The sequence below is a fragment of the Sorex fumeus genome, unplaced genomic scaffold (genome assembly GCF_029834395.1).
Source record: "Sorex fumeus unplaced genomic scaffold, SorFum_2.1 ptg000054l, whole genome shotgun sequence".
In the NCBI taxonomy this organism is placed as follows: domain Eukaryota; kingdom Metazoa; phylum Chordata; class Mammalia; order Eulipotyphla; family Soricidae; genus Sorex; species Sorex fumeus.
The window spans coordinates 18,810,337-18,829,408 of record NW_026606111.1 but is presented as its reverse complement, the minus strand read 5'-3'; the positions used below and the strand labels follow the sequence as shown (position 1 = coordinate 18,829,408).

General features: G+C 36.4%; 1 protein-coding gene across 1 annotated transcript in view; it reads left to right on the top strand.

Moving 5' to 3' along the window:
- Window positions 1-19,072, top strand: part of ASCC3 (activating signal cointegrator 1 complex subunit 3) — a 354,089-nt gene that overhangs the window by 230,529 nt on the left and 104,488 nt on the right. Inside the window, exons 27-30 of the mRNA XM_056125104.1 lie at window positions 1,527-1,693; window positions 1,788-1,933; window positions 2,062-2,182; window positions 4,195-4,337. Coding sequence (XP_055981079.1) covers window positions 1,527-1,693; window positions 1,788-1,933; window positions 2,062-2,182; window positions 4,195-4,337 — 577 coding nt within the window. The remainder of the gene's footprint in view (window positions 1-1,526; window positions 1,694-1,787; window positions 1,934-2,061; window positions 2,183-4,194; window positions 4,338-19,072) is intronic.

Here is a 19,072-nt window from a genome sequence, read left to right as displayed (position 1 = left end):
CACAGGTTCTATTCCTCCAAAGCACCACCAGGAGTAATTCCTGAGTGCAGAGCCAGGAATAACCCATGTGTGGACCCAAAAAGCAAAATAAAATAAAAATAAAAGAATGAGCTCATTGTATATTGAAGGAGTGATCTCCACCGGTATTATAAAAATTGCTTTAAATATCCTATATTGTTTTCTTTAAAAAATTAGTAAAGACACCTGGAGAGATAGTACAGGTTAAGAGCTCGCCTTGCACATAGTCAGTCCTGGGGTTGATCTCCAGCACCATTTATGGTCCCCTAAGCTCCACAGGAACAAGCCTTAAACAATCTGAAAAGCAAACAAGAAGTGTAATAAATAGAGGATTGTTTCTAAATGAGATCTAAGTGACTGGAAAATGGATATCTCTCAGACTAGATACTCTTTGAATTTCATGTATGCATTAATGTTTAAAATGACAAAAATAATAATGGGTAAAAATATGCAATAGCTGTAGGAACACTATACCTGGTGGAGATAATCTTGCCCTGTTTTTATTTGAGTATAAAAAAGAATGTAAAGGATATTTAATGTTTATGTAATTTTTTTTTGTTCATTTATTTTTTGTTTCGGGGAAGTACCCATCATTGTTCAGAGGTCACTCCTAGTTCTGCACTTCAGAATCACTCCTGGCAGGCTCAGGGGACCATATGGGATGCTGGGGATTGAACCCAGATCGGCTTTGTGCAAAGAAAATGCCCTACTCTCTATACTATCACTTCAGCCCTGGTATAATTTTTATGTAGTCTCCAAATTTCCCTTTTTTGTATTAATTACTAGAATTTGCTCAAAATGAAGTGTTACATATTTTTCACCACCTTTATGATCAATAAGTTGATTTTTCCCTAATATATCTAAAAAATGAAGTTTGTACATCATCATATTCTTATTGTAATGCTTCCTTATTGCACTAATAACTTACCTAATTCATCATATGGAAAAGAAGATAGAAGTTCAACTCTAAAATTTCTTAGCAGGACTGGAGCGATAGCACAGTGGATAGGGCGTTTGCCTTGCATGCGGCCAACCTGGGTTGATTCCCAGCATCCCATATGTTTCTCAGAGCACCGCCAGGAGTAATTCCTGAGCCCATGAGCCAGGAGTAACCCCTGTGCATTGCCGGGTATGGCCCAAAAAGCAAAATAAATAAATAAATAAATAACATCTCATAGGGTAGATTTTATAAACATAAAGCAATGTTGGACACTTGCATATATGCACAAAGTTAGATTGTGATTTCAAATTATCATTCTTGCTTTCATGGAATGAAAGAACTAAAGTATCAGAAAATTTAGAAAACCAAAGAGAGGTTAAAATAATTTTAAGCATTATAAAACTTAATTTTAAAAGGTATTTTTGCTCTTCCAAGGTCATGTGGTACCAAAATAGTTATAAAGGTATCATTTTTCTTCCCCTCCACTGTTAATGAACTAACAGGGAATGTTACTCCTAATATAAAGTCCATTGTCAAGGCTGACCCTGTCATTTTTCTTCCCCTCCAGTGTTATTGAATTAACAGGAGATGTTACTCCTGATATGAAATCCATCGCCAAAGCTGACCTTATCGTCACCACACCCGAGAAGTGGGATGGAGTCAGCAGGAGCTGGCAGAATCGGAACTATGTAAAGCAGGTCACTATTCTCATCATCGATGAGATCCATCTACTTGGTAGGTGCAAGTTTGTAGATTGATCTCTCTTTTCTTTAGCAGCTAGCCAACAGGACTTGCTAAATGGTTAACATACATTGTGATTCTTTCCTAGGGGAAGAAAGAGGCCCTGTTCTAGAGGTCATTGTATCGAGAACAAATTTTATCTCATCACACACAGAAAAGCCTGTTAGAATAGTTGGACTATCTACTGCATTAGCCAATGCCAGAGACCTTGCTGACTGGCTCAATATTAATCAGGTAGGTGGAAGATTGATAGATTAGACATATAAAACTGTGATGTAGTAGACAAATTAAGGAGGCACTGTACAAAAGTACAAGTATATGTAAAAATTGAACTCGGTGATTTCTCTCTTGTCTTCATGTAGATGGGCTTGTTCAATTTCCGACCATCAGTACGTCCAGTTCCACTAGAAGTTCACATTCAAGGTTTCCCAGGTCAACATTACTGTCCTCGGATGGCTAGTATGAATAAGCCTACATTCCAGGGTAAGCTTTATATTCCTGGAATTAAATAGCAATCATTTTTCCCTTCTAGAAACAACTAAATATATTCTGACTAACTTGGGTTGTTTTGAAGGGGAGAAAATGTTTTCATTTTTACCAGAAACTATAAAACTTAGACATTCCAGATCTTTTTTAAATGTTGCTTCTGCTTTTGTGTTTAATTTTATTCTTTCTTTATTTTATAACAAATTAGACAAGCAGGAATGTGTTATAAATAACACTTACTTTATTGAAACATGTTTTGTTTAGACTGCATAAGGAATATTTATTATATCAATTAAAAATAACCTTCAAAATAAATTCTCTAATGTGAACTGCTGCTGATTGTGAGGTGACAGTTGTGAGGTGACTTTTTAGCTGCTATAATTAGCCTTATGACAGAAGCAAAGTATTGATTGTGAACTAGAGACCAATCTTGGCAGTTCAGATTATTTACACCTCCACAGAAGCAGTGTACAAAATCACTAATGAACAATAAATCTGCCGTGAGCTGTTCAGCTACACCTGTTCTTGCAGCAGCAAAAATCCATTAAATGTTGACATTTAAAAAAGAGACATTCATTCATGGTTATGTGTACAAATGATACCAATATTGTAGTAATATGTGCATTTTGAACATTGACTCACTAATAGGATTTATCAGAACCATTTGTGTTTAGTAATAACCTGATAAACTCGGAGTGAAAAAATAAATGAGTTTATTTTTAATACTAAGTATTGTTGCAATTTCTTGTATCTGATTAAAGGATTGCATACCAATGATTACAATGAACCATTCATTTTCATTTTGTGTTATGTAAATCAGCAATAATGAGCTGAAATACTTATACGTATTCTAGATATGATATTGTTACAGTAGCAATCCTTATAAATTATTGTACCTATAGTAGATAACTATGTATCTTGGAGCTTAGAAAATATGATTTTATCATAGTTTTATTTCTCACTCTCAGGAAATAGAGTCATGTTAAAATTTCCATTATAAACCTTGTTTCTTAGCCCATAAAAAATAAAAATCCTCACATTTCAAACCAGAAATTACAAGCAGCTTAAAGTTTTTCACATAGTTTAAATACCTCTGACTGCTTTAAGAAAGCTACAAAGCCTAAGATAAATTCTACTGGTGTCATCTTTTCTGCATTTCGGAGCTCTCATATAAACTGACACCTATGAAGAACCTCATTTCCAGTTGGATCACATGATTTTTCGTGGCTCTTTAAGTATAATTTTGTTTTTGGTCTCAATTCCCAGATTTCAACTACTCCTGTCATTTTCTCCTTCCCATGTGCCATGCCTCAGATGCAGATTTCAGACTTTGTTTTTTTCAGCTCTTTTTAATATTCTCTTGTCTTTCCTCTCAAAACCTTACAAGTTTCTTTAAAAAAGAAAAAAGACAAACAGGCTGATGACTTAAGTCTTACCAGTTTATTGATATGAACTCTTTTCCAAAATGCAAAAATGAAAATATTTTTTGGTGGCTTTCCTTAAACAGATTTCATCACCCTGCAGTAGCTGGCTGTTCCCCAGACCTCAGCACCAATTACCTCTGTAGTAATCTTATTTAGGTGAGGAGAAATTTAACTCCAGAATCGAACTTTTCACCTGAGATTCTGTATGTGAGCAACAGAACTCTCAGATTCTGAGTGGAGTGCCTTAGATTTTTGTGTTTTGTTTTGTTTTTTTACACTTGAATATTTCTTTTTTAATTTTTTACTAGTGAAAAAATTCCTCTGCAGCTCAGAACAGAACTAGGAGTCAACAGAGTAGACCTCCCTATACAGGCATCCCACCTCCACAAACCAGCTCGCTTTTCCTTTCCCTTCATTTCAACCGGGTGCTCTCAGATCCCTGTAGGACCTGGAATTTTGCCAGCTTTTATACCAAATAAAAAATTCACTTCTGTACAGCAGTGAGATACTCCTTTGAACATCTGAATAAAACTCAGGTTCCTATGAGAACGCCTTATCATTTTATTTTCCATAACTTTTCAATAGCAATTAGAAGCCATTCTCCAGCCAAACCTGTTTTGATATTTGTCTCCTCAAGACGTCAAACTCGTCTTACTGCTTTGGAATTGATAGCCTTCCTGGCCACTGAAGAAGATCCAAAGCAATGGCTGAATATGGATGAAAGAGAGGTAAGCACTAAATTTTACTTGTATGTACATCAGAGTGTCTGTATTGCAGCATAATAAATATATTTTAAGACTGTAGCACTGTAACACTGTCCTCCCGTTGTTCATCCATTTGCTTGAGCAGGCACCAGTAATGTCTCCATTGTGAAACTTGTTACTGTTTTTTTGGCATATCAAATACATCACGGGGAGCTTATCAGGCTTTGTCATGCAGTCAAGATGCTCTCAGTAGCTTGCCAGGCTACTGCCAGGGGCGGAGGAATCAAACCCAGGTCAGCTGTGTGCAAGGCTAACGCCCTACCCACTGTGCTATTGCTCCAGCCCATATTTTAAGACAATGGAAGAAAAACAATTCAGAATACTTTTTTCTCTTTGTTTGTTTCTCTTTGGGGGCCACTCCCGGTAGTGCTCAGTGCTTAGGCAAGCACCCTACCCACTATACAATCACTCTAGCCCCTGGAGTTCTTCCATCTTAATTCCGTTATTAATAGTTTGTTGTCTCATCTTCTAGTATTTTCCCAATATTTTTTCTGTCTTTAGCCACACCCATTACAATAATTGTTTGTATAGTTAAATTTATACTTTCTCCCCTTTGCCACATAATTTTGCATATTTCAATATTCAACTGATATTTCTTGATCTCTTGATCTTCCCTACACTCACAGACCCTATAATCGGTTTTGAGAAAGTAACTATTAAATAAGCCTAGAGTAATGAATACTTTTAAAATTATAGAAAACCGGTCTAGTTAAGGCACTTTCCCCCATGTAGTCCCCTGAGCAGTCAGGAGTAACCCCTGAGTACTTCTAGGTATCACACCCCCCACTTCCAAGAAAAAAAGAAAAATTTTTTAAAAAAACAGAGCTAGAGAGATAGTTCAGAGGTTAAAAGCACTTGCATTGCATGTGGCTCCGGCCATGATAATGCCTGCAACTCATACTGACTCCTAGTACTGCCAGAGTGGTCACTGAGCACTGAGTTACGGCAAAAATGAAAAATTTGAAAACACTAAAAAATATGCAAAAATACAAAACCTGTTCTTTTCTTTATATATCTATATCTATAAACCTGTTCTTTTCTATATAGATATAGATATAGATATGCACAAATGCACAAAGGAGGAAACGGGGCCACCAAGCTGGTTGGTGATCAGTCACAGTTTATTCCAGTCTCTGCCAGGCCATTTATTCCATTCTCTTCGCACACATATTCCAGTCTCATATTGCCCCTCATTCCCTACTCCTACTTTCCTCATGCTAGTCTCCCTCTGCCCAGTCTCACAGCCTTTGTCCTCTACCCAATCCCCCAGTGTTTGTTTGGAGTAGCAAATACTGCTAGGTGAGATAGCACAATCGATTTATGTAAAACCTTTGGGGGTTGTTGCGGGGGGGAGGGGTGCAGAGGTCTTCTAGGACAAAGATCTCATCCTGCTAGGAGTTCCACTCAAGGGCAGAATTTCATCTACTTTCCTTGTCTATATCCATTTAAGCAGTCATCTTAAATTTACTTTTTAATATATTAGTCATTTTTTATGGACACAGTTAGAGATATATTAAGCTTAAAGGGTGGCTCTCCTGGGGACATCTCACTGAAGATCCCAGACTAAAATCCTCAGGCCAGATTTGTCTTTCCTAACCCCAGCAGGGTCTTGATCTAGTTACTTCTTTTGGGACATGACAGAGTTTATCCATGACCATGCTCTTAACTTATTATAGTTTTATGATGCTTGGCCTGTCCCGTTTCAATGCCAGGGTAGCTTACAGCTTTCCCTAGATCCATCTAATCTCTTCATAGGGGCTCTTCTTTTGGGGTGCTAGGAACTAAGGTTAACTGAGGCTTAAATCAAGTAAATATGACAGATATGCAGGAGTAAATATTTTCAGAGTCAGTTGACACCCAAGTTACAAAAGCATAGCATTAACTGTCTTCCTGTGTCTATACAAAAAGGACATTGCTCTGAAATAAACTATGCAAAGGATATAAGGGAAAGAAAAAAATGCATTATTTCACTTGCATATGCAAAATCTAGAGTCCTCAGAAGAATCTGACAACATGTCACAGAGTCTGATTTGGGGATATAAGTGATTAACACATAGGAGAAGCAGAGCACAGAGGAGAAGTTAAAGATAAATTAAGAACAATGGGAGTGCCTCAGGAGCACCATGATGGGTGTAACCCAGTTAACTTAAGCTCCCTGAAGCAAGGGAGAAAGGACGAACCAATGTTATCCTACACTGCTGTATTTACAGAGTAGTGTGTATATACATATATGTAATATAGTGATATGCGATAGATGACTATTATTTCAAAATTTTCTTGCATTAGACCTTATAACCTTGTTGCTAGTAAATAGTAGATCTTCAAATTAATATCATATAAAGATATCACATGACTACTGATTAGAATGAAAGTTATTTTATTTCAAATTTCATTACTTGATATGCATATGCCAAATATTGATTCAAAATCATAAATTTAGATCACAAAATAATTCTGTTTCAAGAGGAATTCAGTCCTATATTGTTTCTGTAGTATGTTGGATTAATTTTCCTTGTAGCTAAAAAGTATCTTGACTTGGAAAACAAATGCTAAAGATATAGGTATATTGAATATTGACAGTTTAATTCATGTGTACCGTCTACCCAAGCCTAATTTATTTTTCTTGCGCCTCATCCCTAAAAGTGTTTCAAATGAAGACTTTTCTTTGAAGTCAAGGTACAAAGTACATACCTACTGAACATATTTTTAGATGTTTTCTCCAAGTATATAAATATAAGGACTGTGCATTTAGCACATCTGTGACTCACATTAACATCAAATATGAACCTCATGTGCTCTTCCAAGCTACAGTACAATTCTACTCTTTTTTCTTTAGCTTAATGTATGAGAGCTAAGGAACTGTGGTCAGCTCAGACATTTAACAGAATCACTTCTCTGTTTTGTATCAGAACTAAAAATTATCTCCAAGAATTATTAGAAACCATAGAATTTTCTTGCATATTTTCAGCTGCTTTGTAGATTCTATTTTTACTGATGAAAAAGGAAAGTCAGGAATTATATCATTTCCAAACATTTTCTTTCACTAACCTATATCAAGAATTTAAAAATTTTAAAACTGAGGCTTTGTTTCATTTCCACCACTAAAAAGTTACCTTTTTTTTTTTTTTTTTGCTTTTTTGGTCATGCCCGGTGATGCTCAGGGGTTACTCCTGGCTCTGCACTCAGGAATTACTCCTGGCAGTGCTCAGGGGACCATATGGGATGCTGGGATTCGAACCCGGGTTGGCCGCATGCAAGGCAAACACCTTACCCACTGTGCTATCGCTCCAGCCCCTAAAAAGTTACCTTTAAAAGTCAGAATTTTACTGACTCTCATAACCTTATCCCTACATTGCTGCCATGCTATTACCTTCTTGTTCAATATCTAATTCACCAATGTTTTATTTTGAAAATGGAATCAAACAGAAATTGATCATTTTCTTTATTTGATCACTTTATTTATAAAAAGAAAATGCTTTTTATAAATAAATGAAGTTTCATATCCTAAATAAATAAATAAAAGTCAGAATTTTAGAGTTTGCAACACATATATACATATATAGTCACCCTGATAATACCAAAATTTTATTTAAGCAGGTATTTACATTTTCAGTCTCATAAATAAATTTAAAATATTTTTTAAAACACTTTAATCATGTCTTGTTACTTTTCATAATATTCTCATCTAGAAGCTCCATGTCCAGAAAGAAAGAAAAGCTGTTGCTCTTTCTTGTGCAGTATTAGATTGGGAATTAGATTAACAGTCTTTGGGTACACTGGTTAGGACTCTAGTGTAGAGCTTCTCAGGAGTCAGGGTAAGCACAGAAAAAGTTATTCTGGAAGCTGTGGAATAAGGTGCCTGTGGAATAGGGCAACATCCAAATCATTCTGCAGTGAAATGACCTTCAGACTAGAAGAATACATAAACATAGGAACGGGAGTGGGGATAGAATAGAAGAACAATCAGAAAAGGATGGAAAGATAGAAAATGACTGAGAAAAAAATACCTATAATAGACTCTCAATATTTTTTTGCAAGGGCATCGAAGAGTTAACCATGTCTCTTCTTGGCCACATATCAGACTTAATCATTAGGAAGAAGGACACTCCTAATGGTCAGTGATTGAAATCCATGCAATGAGAAAGCCCCCCAAATTGTATCCCTTTATTTAATGTTATGACACTTTGTATAGCAATTTCAAAAGCTTGTGGGCACATGTGGCCATGTCATTTGGATTTTCAGGCTAATAGACACTGCTTTTCACTGTTAGATTTTTGCATTACTCTCCCGAGTTTCATTTCCAAGACAGGAAGAATTAAGTGCCTGAGCTTCAGCCTTTATTTATTTATTTATTTATTTTTATTGAATCAGCATGAGATAGTTACAAAGCTGTTCGTGATTGGCCACCCCCCCACTGCCCAGCCCTCCCCCTCTCTCATAATGCCCCCCCTTTTGGACATTATGATTTGCAATATAGCACGAAGCTCCCATCCAGAACGATCACTTTCAACTATCATTGTCATGGTGGTCTCTATCCCAATGATTGCACTCATTTGTGGGATATATATTTTAAAAAACAAAAAACAACAATGAAAACATTGGATGAGACTAATACCCAAGAACAATAGAAATGAGGGCCAGGAGGAAATCGTTCCACAGTTGGAAGCCATCTGGGGGAGAGGGATATTGGAGTAAAGCTTTAGGCTTTAGCTTATACCAAAATTAGAGTCTATCTTGCCCCTCTTTGGACTTTATTAAAAGGGATTTTCAGATCCTGGTTGTCCATAAACAGCAAAGGTCCACTGCAACCAGTCAACTGTCCTCATTCATATGTTACCCTCTGTATCCACATGTTAAAACCATTGTAGAAAATTTCCTCCTAACACTACATTTTTCTCTCATTTTGCCAAAAGCCCCAGCACCGCACCACAAATACTGAAAACTTTTTATCATTGACTATTAGTACCAGATTCTTTGACTTTATCCACTCTCTCATTCTTTTGCAGTCTCCTCTCAATCTTCCCTAGCCAGTAAGCTAAATTTAAAAGTTGCCTGTACTCAACAATTCCACATTCAATAGGAAAAGACAGTGCAAGGTAAAAGAAAATAAACTAGTTAAAACATGCCTCCCTAATTAAGTACTCGAAACAGCTATATACAGAGGATAGGGCACTTGCCTTGCACGTGGATGATCCTGGTTCTATCCCCAGTACCATATAGTCCTTCAAGCTGTCGGGAGTGATCCCTGAACGAAGAGCCAGGAGTAAGCTTTGAGCACTACCTGGTGTGGCCCCAAACAACCAAAAAAGGAAAAGAAAAGAAATGAGTAGGACTAAGAATGTAAAATGGAGAGGAAAGAAATGAAAGAGATTCGAACCTTACAAATATTGTATTTGGGACCTGTAAATCTGTATGACCAAGACTTTTGATTAGAAATACAAGGCAATTAGATGTAAAAGATCTTTTTTTTTATGTGCCATTTTATAAATTTTTTTTAATTTTTTTTTTATTTTTATTAGTGAAACACCATGAGGTACAGTTGTAGACTTACAGATTTTTGTGCTTGGGTTTCAGTTATACAATGATCAAGTAAAAGATCTTTAAAACCCAGAATGTGTGAGGTGAACGTATGATTTTGGGAGCATCAGCATAAAGGAAGCATGACAGTGGCCTTAGCGCATGATATCCTCAGACAGAGTGAGTGAAGATCCAGAAAGCGAATCTTAAGGGACTCTCATTTCATACTTCCACAGCGAAAGGGGAGCTGGCAAGGGGCACTGTGAAAATGAAGAAAGTGAGAAAAGACAGTGTCCTAAGACACTGTAGCAAAGAGGGCTTCGTGAGGGAAGAAGTGCTTGACTACATCATATGTTAATAGGAGTTGAATGAAATGAGAGCCATGATTCACCCATAGGATTTAGCACTTGGATGTATTGGACAAACTTGGCAAGCAGAGTAAGTGACAGGTTGTGAACAGAAGCCAGTTTGGAATGAATTGAAGAGTAGATGTACAGGAGGGGAAGGAAACCGGAAACAAAAAAGGATATATAGCTCCTATGAGCTTTGTTATGCAACTTCATTAATGTTGTAATTTAACACCTAACAAGACTGGTCTGCTGACTTCTACCAGATATTCTGCAGTCTGATCTCATGTGTAAGAGTGAATGGTGCTAGGTACTGGATAGTTGCCAAGCTATAACTCAAAGATAAAAGAGCTGAAGGAACTGCCACTCTTTAAGTAGGTTTGCTAGCTGAAAGCTGAGAAGACTGCCTTTTTGCTTCGCTGGGTGAGATGCAGTATCTGGGGAGGAAAGCGGAACCCTGAAGATATGGCCTTGTTTACGTTCTCCCCCCGAAAACCCCTTTGTATCTTGCCAGTTACTTCTTCCACTCCGTTAAATAACATCCAGGTAATGAAAAGAAGAACACATTAAAGAGATCTTGCTTTTCTTGTTGTTGATTGACCTCATAAGTGGGGGTGAATTTGAATTTGGTCCATAATGCAAAAATCCCATCCCTGGTGCTTTCTGATTTTATCATGTCTCAGACCTCTAAACAACTGACCCATAAAGATTAGGCTAAGAATACTAGGGATCAAACAGGCATTATCTACAGATTTGCTGAGTACTGGACACTTGAACTCATTTGGTCTTCGTGGAATAATTGTATAATTAAGAGCAGCTTCAAGATAGAAGGTTGATCTGTTTTATTTTGCCTCAGTGTTACCATACATGTCTTTTTCAAAGAAGGAGGTAAAACTTTTTATACTCAGTAATAAATTGTTCTATTTAGAGAGTGCTTTATAGTTCACTAGAGGCGTATTTATCTCATTTAATCACAAATTCTGGGAGGGCATTCTTATTTATTATCTAGATTTTGTAAATCCATAAACAAACTTAGGAGAATTAAGATTTGCCCACAAATGCAGATAAAATTAGTAGCATTTTTGAAAAACCAAGACTCAGGCTCAGAGCCTGTGATTATTTACCCTGTCACAGAGTAAATGGAATTACTGACAAGAAACTGACTAAAGATGAATAAGCCAAAGTTGGAAACAGGAAATATTTGATGGGAACAGAAGTAGAATGGAGAGAAAAAAAAAAGTCAGTAGCTAGGTAGGATATCAAGTACAACCAACCAACTTGAACTGTGCCATTTTTGGTCATGAAACGGTTAGAAAAGATAAATATCATATATCCTTTACTTTTAGCATAGAAGTAGAAATATTCAAATATTAAATAAAAGTAGATGTTCCAATCATAGAATCCACAGCTGCATGATAATACATTACTCATTATTTCAAATCTTAACCTATTTTGTATAATTTAAAACAAGGAGAACGAGCCTTAAGCAAGTGAAAATATTATTACTTCAATTAGTTCTTTGAAGTATCCCTCTTATTCTTGTTGTAATTAGAGCATTGTGATTAAGAGGATGATTTGCTGGATTCAGTGCTGACTGACTGTAACTGTGTGACCTTGTGAAGTGTTTAACCTCTGATCCTCATCACTTTACCTATAAAAAGATAATAATAATGTTATATTCTCAAGATTGTGAGAATTAAATATGTTAATATACTTATTAGACTCAGCAGGCCTGGAACAGAATTAAATGTTTAATAAATATTACTGCCATTACTTTACAGTACAGTAATATTGAATAGTACCTTATAAACAGATTCTTTTTGCTGAAAGCTCTTAGATATGATTTGATTTTTTTATAATCTTTTACTTGTGATCCTTCACAGATGTAATTTACATTAATAATATTTGTTCCCCCTCTCGGAGAGCCCGGCACCCCTCTCGGAGAGCCCGGCAAGCTACCGAGAGTATTCGATATGCCAGACACAGTAACAACAAAGTCTCCAATGGAGACGTTACTGGGCCCATTCGAGCAAATCGACGATCAACGGGAGGGCCTTTACCTTTTATTTGTTCATTTATTAGTGCTACTATAGAAAATCAGTTCTGACATGTCTTTTCATCAACACTATCTTTATTTTATATGCTTTAAATATATGGAAATGTTTTCCAAGTATATGTTGGAATCAAAAATATTCAAAACTGGATAAGTATATGAAATGTGAGAGCGATATCACTGGAGCGATAGCACAGTGGTAGGGCGTTTGCCTTGCACGCAGCCAACATGGCCGACCCGAGTTCGATTCCTCCACCCCTCTCGGAGAGCCCGGCAAGCTACCGAGAGTATCTCGCCCACATGGCAGAGCCTGGCAAGCCACCCGTGATGTATTCGATATGCTAAATACAGTAACAACAAAATCTCCAATGGAGACGTTACTGGGCCCGCTCGAGCAAATCACTGAACAACGGGAGGGCCTTTACCTTTTACCTTTATATGAAATGTACATTCAAAACTAAACAGGAAGAGATTATCCTAGGATATCTATCAGTAGTATAGAAATTTAATTAGAACGGGCTGGAGCGATAGCATAGCGGTAGAGCGTTTGCCTTGCACGCAGCCAACATGGCCGACCCGAGTTCGATTCCTCCGCCCCTCTCGGAGAGCCCAGCAAGCTACCGAGAGTATCTCGCCCGCACGGCAGAGCCTGGCAAGCTCCCCATGACATATTCGATATGCCAGACACAGTAACAACAAAGTCTCCAATGGAGACGTTACTGGGCCTGCTCGAGCAAATCGATGATCAACGGGAGGGCCTTTAATAAGGAAAAACAATTAAATATTAACAACGATAACTGAGCTCATTGAGGTTTCTCGGGAGTTCAAGATGCCGCTCTGTCTAATGTTCATTGATTTAAAGAATTGATTCTGTTGAGACGGAAGCAGTCATCGAAACCCTAGCCAATCAGGGCATTCAAACTCAATACATCAGGATCCTCTGTGAGCTGTATTTCAGATTAACTACCAGGATCTCACCATTCTACAAAGAAGTGATCGTCGATGTCAAGAGAGGGGTTTGGTAGGGTGATACTATTTCACCGAAACTCTTCAGTGCCACCCTCGAGAACATCATGCAATGACTGGAAGGGGAAGGAATGGGAGTGAAGATAGATGTTCAGCAACTGCACCACCTCCACTTTGCTGACAACATCATTCTAATAACACCAAACATCAGCCAAGCGGCACAAATGCTGACCGACTTCAACCATGAGTGTGGAAAGGTCGGATTAAAGCTGAATCTCACAAAGACAGAGTTCATGAGAAACAGTCTTGTTCCTGATGTTCCTTTCACTCTCAATGGAGCGACCATCTCCGAATGCAACAGTTATATATACCTAAGTTGAGAAGTCAACATGACGAATAACCTGGCATCTGAGTTGCACAGGAGGAAGAAAATGGCTTGGAACGCCTTCAAGAGTGTCGAAGAAATAACTAAGAGGACGAAGAACCTCCAGCTCCGAGCACATCTTTTCGATTCCACTGTTCTTCCTGCATTAACATATGCCTCAGAGACCTGGGCCCTACAAAAATAGGATGAGAACGCTATTCGAGTCTCCCAAAGAGGAATCGAAAGAACTATGATTGGAGTATCACGCTTCACTCAAATGAGAGAAAGAATCCGGAGTTCCGACCACCGTCAATGCTTAAGAATCAGGGACGCTGTCTCGTTTGCCAGGACATTGAAAATCAGATGGGCTGGACACGTAATGAGGTTTAGAGACAACCGCTGGACTAGAGCCATTACTGACTGGATTCCACAAAACGTCAAAAGATCCACCCACCTACAAGATGGTCAGACTTCTTCATCAAGACCCTGAACAATCGGTTTAAGGCTCTTCATGTTACTAGAACGAGCAGATGCCATTGGGCTATGCTAGCACGCAACAGGGATGAATGGAGATGTTACTGGTGCCCACTCGAGCAAATGGATGAGTAATGGGATATCAAGTGATCAATAAGGAAAAATCTGCAGTCTCTCATTGTCAGACCAGTTTTAATGTTGTCATCATTAAGAATCAGACCAAGGTAAAAAACAAACTATGAAAATGGTTTTGTATTTATTTGGCAGACATAGCAAAATTTACCTGTTACTGTTTCATTTTTTCTCTTTTTTGCATTTTTGGGTCATATGCCCAGTAATGTCAGGTATAAATCTGGCAGTGCTCAAAAACTATATAGAATGCCAAGGATTGAACTCAAATAGGCCTCATGCAAGGCAGAAACCCTACCCAATGGACTTTCTCTCCAGCCCCTTAAATTTTATTTCTATTTTTTTATTTATACCTAACCAGTTGGGCTGGAGCGATAGCACAGCGGTAGGGCGTTTGCCTTACACGGAGCCAACATGGCTGACCCAAGTTCTATTCCTCCGCCCCTCTCGGAGAGCCCGGCAAGCTACCGAGAGTATCTCGCCCGCACAGCAGAGCCTGGCACGCTACCCGTGATGTATTTGATATGCCAAACACAGTAACAACAAAGTCTCCAATAGAGACGTTACTGGGCCCGCTCGAGCCAATCGATGAACAACGGGAGGACAGTGACAGTGACAGTGACCTAACCAATCACTGTTTAATATTGTTTTTATATTAAAACAATATTAGTAATTGGCAAATCATTTTGCAGTGTTGTTTTGTGGCTTCAGCACAGCCAACAAGAAACTGTGTTTTGAGAAGTATTAGTAAAGTTTGGAAATGTGTCTTTAATCACTTCCTTTTTTTTCTTTCCTATTAGCATAGCAATAGAATATTCTGAAGTGTTTCCTTCATTTTATGTGTTCACCTTCAGTCTATGGGTTTATCACGCAGAAGTATATTTTAAGAAACTAACACTTGCTCATTATAATGTTTTAACTTCATTTAATGTCTGTGCCAGATGTGATATATTTAATTATTTTCATAGGAAAGGATCTTCATATCTTTCATTACTCTTCTGTATGGTGCATCTTTTATTGAGCAATTTCGGCAATTGATAAGCATTATTTTGTGGCATATGGTCTGAGTCTGATGTGCTTTGAAAAGAGTACAGAGTTCTGATAATGAGGATTCTGTGAAAATGGGAAAACCAGCACAACAGATATGCTTTGGGAAAGTATGAGTTTTTAGCATCTTGAAACAATATATCACACTCAAAGGGACAGAATTGGGCTGCACAATCTGTTAGCTCATTCTTGTCCAATCTGGTCTCCTCCTTTCTTTTGGAGCCAGCTTTGTCATCAGCTCACTGAGTTATATTCTGCCTGGAATGTATTTCAAGCACAGAGTAATGTATCTACTTAAATGGAATCCTATCTTTCTACAAAAGCTTTTTGACTATAATAAATTTAAAATATAAAAAAATGTATATTCTATTAAGTTAAGGTAATTGGTTCAACAGTTTACATATGTGCCCTCCTCTCCCACCACACTAAAAAAAGACCATTTCTTTAAGAAGCCTAGATGTGTTTTTCTTTCATTTAGAATTTTGAATTTGTGCTTGGTTTAAGCATCAGGTAGGCAGATATGTTTCAATAAATGTTTATTAGAAGATACCTATGCATTGCAGCTAATGTTAGCTGAACAGAAAGTATGAAAAAATACTTCCTCTATCAAGTGTTTTATTTATAACCATTATTCTAACTACTCTGCCATTAAAAAAAAAAGAAAAAGAAACTGCCCTTTAGACAAAAATAGGTAGAATTGGAGGTGATTATGCTGAGTGAAATATAAAAGGAAGTGAAAGATAATTACTAGGTGATTTTACTCATACAAAGTATGTAAGTTAGAATATACTGATATAATACATATAAATGATTGGTAAATAAAGGACAGAACTAACTCCAAGACTTAGCAGGATTTATGGTTGTTACCTGAGGGAAAGGGGGACAGTGGGTGAGAGGTAAGATAACATTAGAACTCTGGTGGTGAGCGTGGTGAGTCTTAAACATGAAAAGAGATGTGAAGTCATGTTCCTGAAATTCTAGAGTATTGTAAGCCAACAAAACAAAGAAGAAATTTGGGGGGAACTTCAAGTTTAAAAAAACAAAGTGACTTCTGGGAAGGAACTGTGATTGATGTTGTCTGGAAGACTTTTATCTGTTTGCTATTTTTAACAATAAAATTATGGATATATAGCAATTATTCTTTTTAAATTATATGAAAGTCTCTTCTAATAAAAATTCTAATGTCCTAAGTCATCACTGTATGTATACTAGCTATCCTTGTGAAAAATAAGATGCAATTCAAATATTTTTTGTTGGGCTTAAATTTTTTCATAAAACCAGTATTGAGAACAACTATGTATAGTATTCAAAATAACTGACTCTTTGTGTTAATGTAATTGACTGTAATATATCAAAACTGTACTACTTTGTATAAATAATTAAATATATGATAATCTTCATAAAGGTAAAGTGCAGTTTAGTATATAATAAATACTCAAATTTAGTTATTATATTAAGCTTTCATTATTCTAAATTTCTCAAAGTTTTTGCCTGTATATGAATCAGAATAAGATATATTTTAATTTTAATATGGAATAAAGATGCATATAATTATTTCAAATTTATATTTTATGTTAACAGGATGTTTTAGTGGTATCTTATATTTAATTATTAATATTACTATAATTTTGCTTGGTTATGGTGTTGAAATAACTTAGAATTTATTTACACTAGCCATGCAACAATATAATTGTCCTCATGAGGATTTTAGGACTGTGCCAGTTCAGATAGATAAATTGTTCTTTTTAACATTTGAATTATGTGAAAATGGGGTGGGAATAATGAGAAATGACTAGACCTCTTAACAATAAAGGAAAGAATAATAATGCCAAACCAAACTTCCTGCCTTACGATACTTTAGCAGGAGGCCCTTTACTTCTTGGATATGATGGGCATTACCTTAGAACTCTAGAAATTATGTAAACTTTAAGAGTACATTTCATTAAAAAAAGAAGTACAGTTATTTAAAATTGCGAAGCTGAAAAGAAAAACCCCCAAAACCAAATGTCAGAGCAGGAATACAATACATTAATTCTTGAGGGTGTATTATTTAGTAAAGTATTGAACAAAAAGTCAACAATAAGGTTTTGAGGATGGCTACCATAATTTATGAGAAAAAACAAGCACCTTTCTTTATAGTATGCATTTGTAGTTAACTCAATTATCCTGTGCCAATTTAAAATATAAAAGTCGTCTTAATACATTTTTATTATTGCTTGACAGTTATAAAGTAAATAGTATAGACATATCAGGTGACCATACTGTGACTGTAAAATATAGTGAGTTATTTATATCACTAAAATAATAGTCAGTAAAATGCATTTATATAAAATAATTATTGCAAAATCAAACAACTTTGTCTTCTTTTTTCTTATAACAAATAATATGCATTAAATTGATTTTATATAAATTTTTATAAAATTTTTAATCACTAAAGTGAAAAGAATAATAACAAAATCAGTCGCTGAGTCTCTTTAAATTTATGTTTGGCTTTATGCATTTGTACTAAATGACAGCATTAAGTTAAAGTTTCTCTTCATGAAGATTCTGTGAGCTCTTTATTGGTTTGTTACATAGCCAAAAGAATAGAAATGTGTTGTGGGTATACTTGTATATTTCAGAGATGATGACCAATAGTTGGGAAAAAGAGAATGAAATCTGAAGACAATATTGGTTCTTCATATTTCTTTCTCACTCTGATCATAGAGGAATTAAACCTATTTCCAGTTCCTCCCATACCATTATTTACTGTTGGATGTAGTAGTGAGGCTATAGACATAACTAAACTAGATCCTCCTTTTGAAAGCTTACATATAGTCTCAGACAACGGTGTCTCTTTCTTATTATTCTTGTGGAGATGCCCAGAACTTCCTGCACTGCACCTTGTGTCATCCTCTGCTTTGGAGCATTATATGCCTGAAGTTGTATTATGAACAATTTTATAAATCACAGTGCCTTAATGGGGTTGGGGGGTGGCGGGGGGAACAAACAGACTAGTAGAGGACTTCATTAAACAAACAGGTTAGGATTTCTGCTTAGTCCTTTACAGAGATTATGTTTTGTGTGAAAGGCAAAAGATTTGCTGGCTGTTGCCATAGAATCTGTGTTTTATTAACTGTCTTCTCGGTTAAATAGAAAAGAATAAATATTCTTAAGAGTATTTGTAAAAAAAGGGTTTCAGAATCTGTTTAGAATATACAATTTAGTGAAATATATAATTTAGTGAGCTAACCTGAGGCTAAACAAATGAAGTGTGTTTTGAAAATGTGAAAGTGAGGGACTGGAGCAATAGACCTGAATTCAATACTCAGCATCCCATATGGTCACCCCTTGCCCACCAGGAGTGATCCCTGAGTACAGAACCAGGAGTAAGCCCTGAGTACAGCTGGGTGCCCCCCCAAAAAAAGTGAAAGTGGAATTCTGAATATAATAGTATTAAAATAGGTGAGGTAAAGAATTATTTAACCAGAATTTAGAATAACTGATTATTTAGGAAAAGTAAACTTAAATTTGGATTCCTTTCGTTTTTTAAATTGAGGTAGCATTGGTTTATAACACACGTACGTGCTTTAGGAGTATAATTTCATGCTTTTTCAAGTGTGCTAACATACCATACTAGTTAACAGTTTTAATCACCCTCCACTGATACTCATTTAAGCCACTTTGCTCATTCTTCCCATTCCTCACTTCCTTCCTTCTGGCATCTACCTTTTTTTTTTTTCAGTCATTTGTTTTGTTGCCTTATATTCCACATGTGACTGAAATCATCCCATATCTGTCTTCTTTTTTTTCTGACTTACTT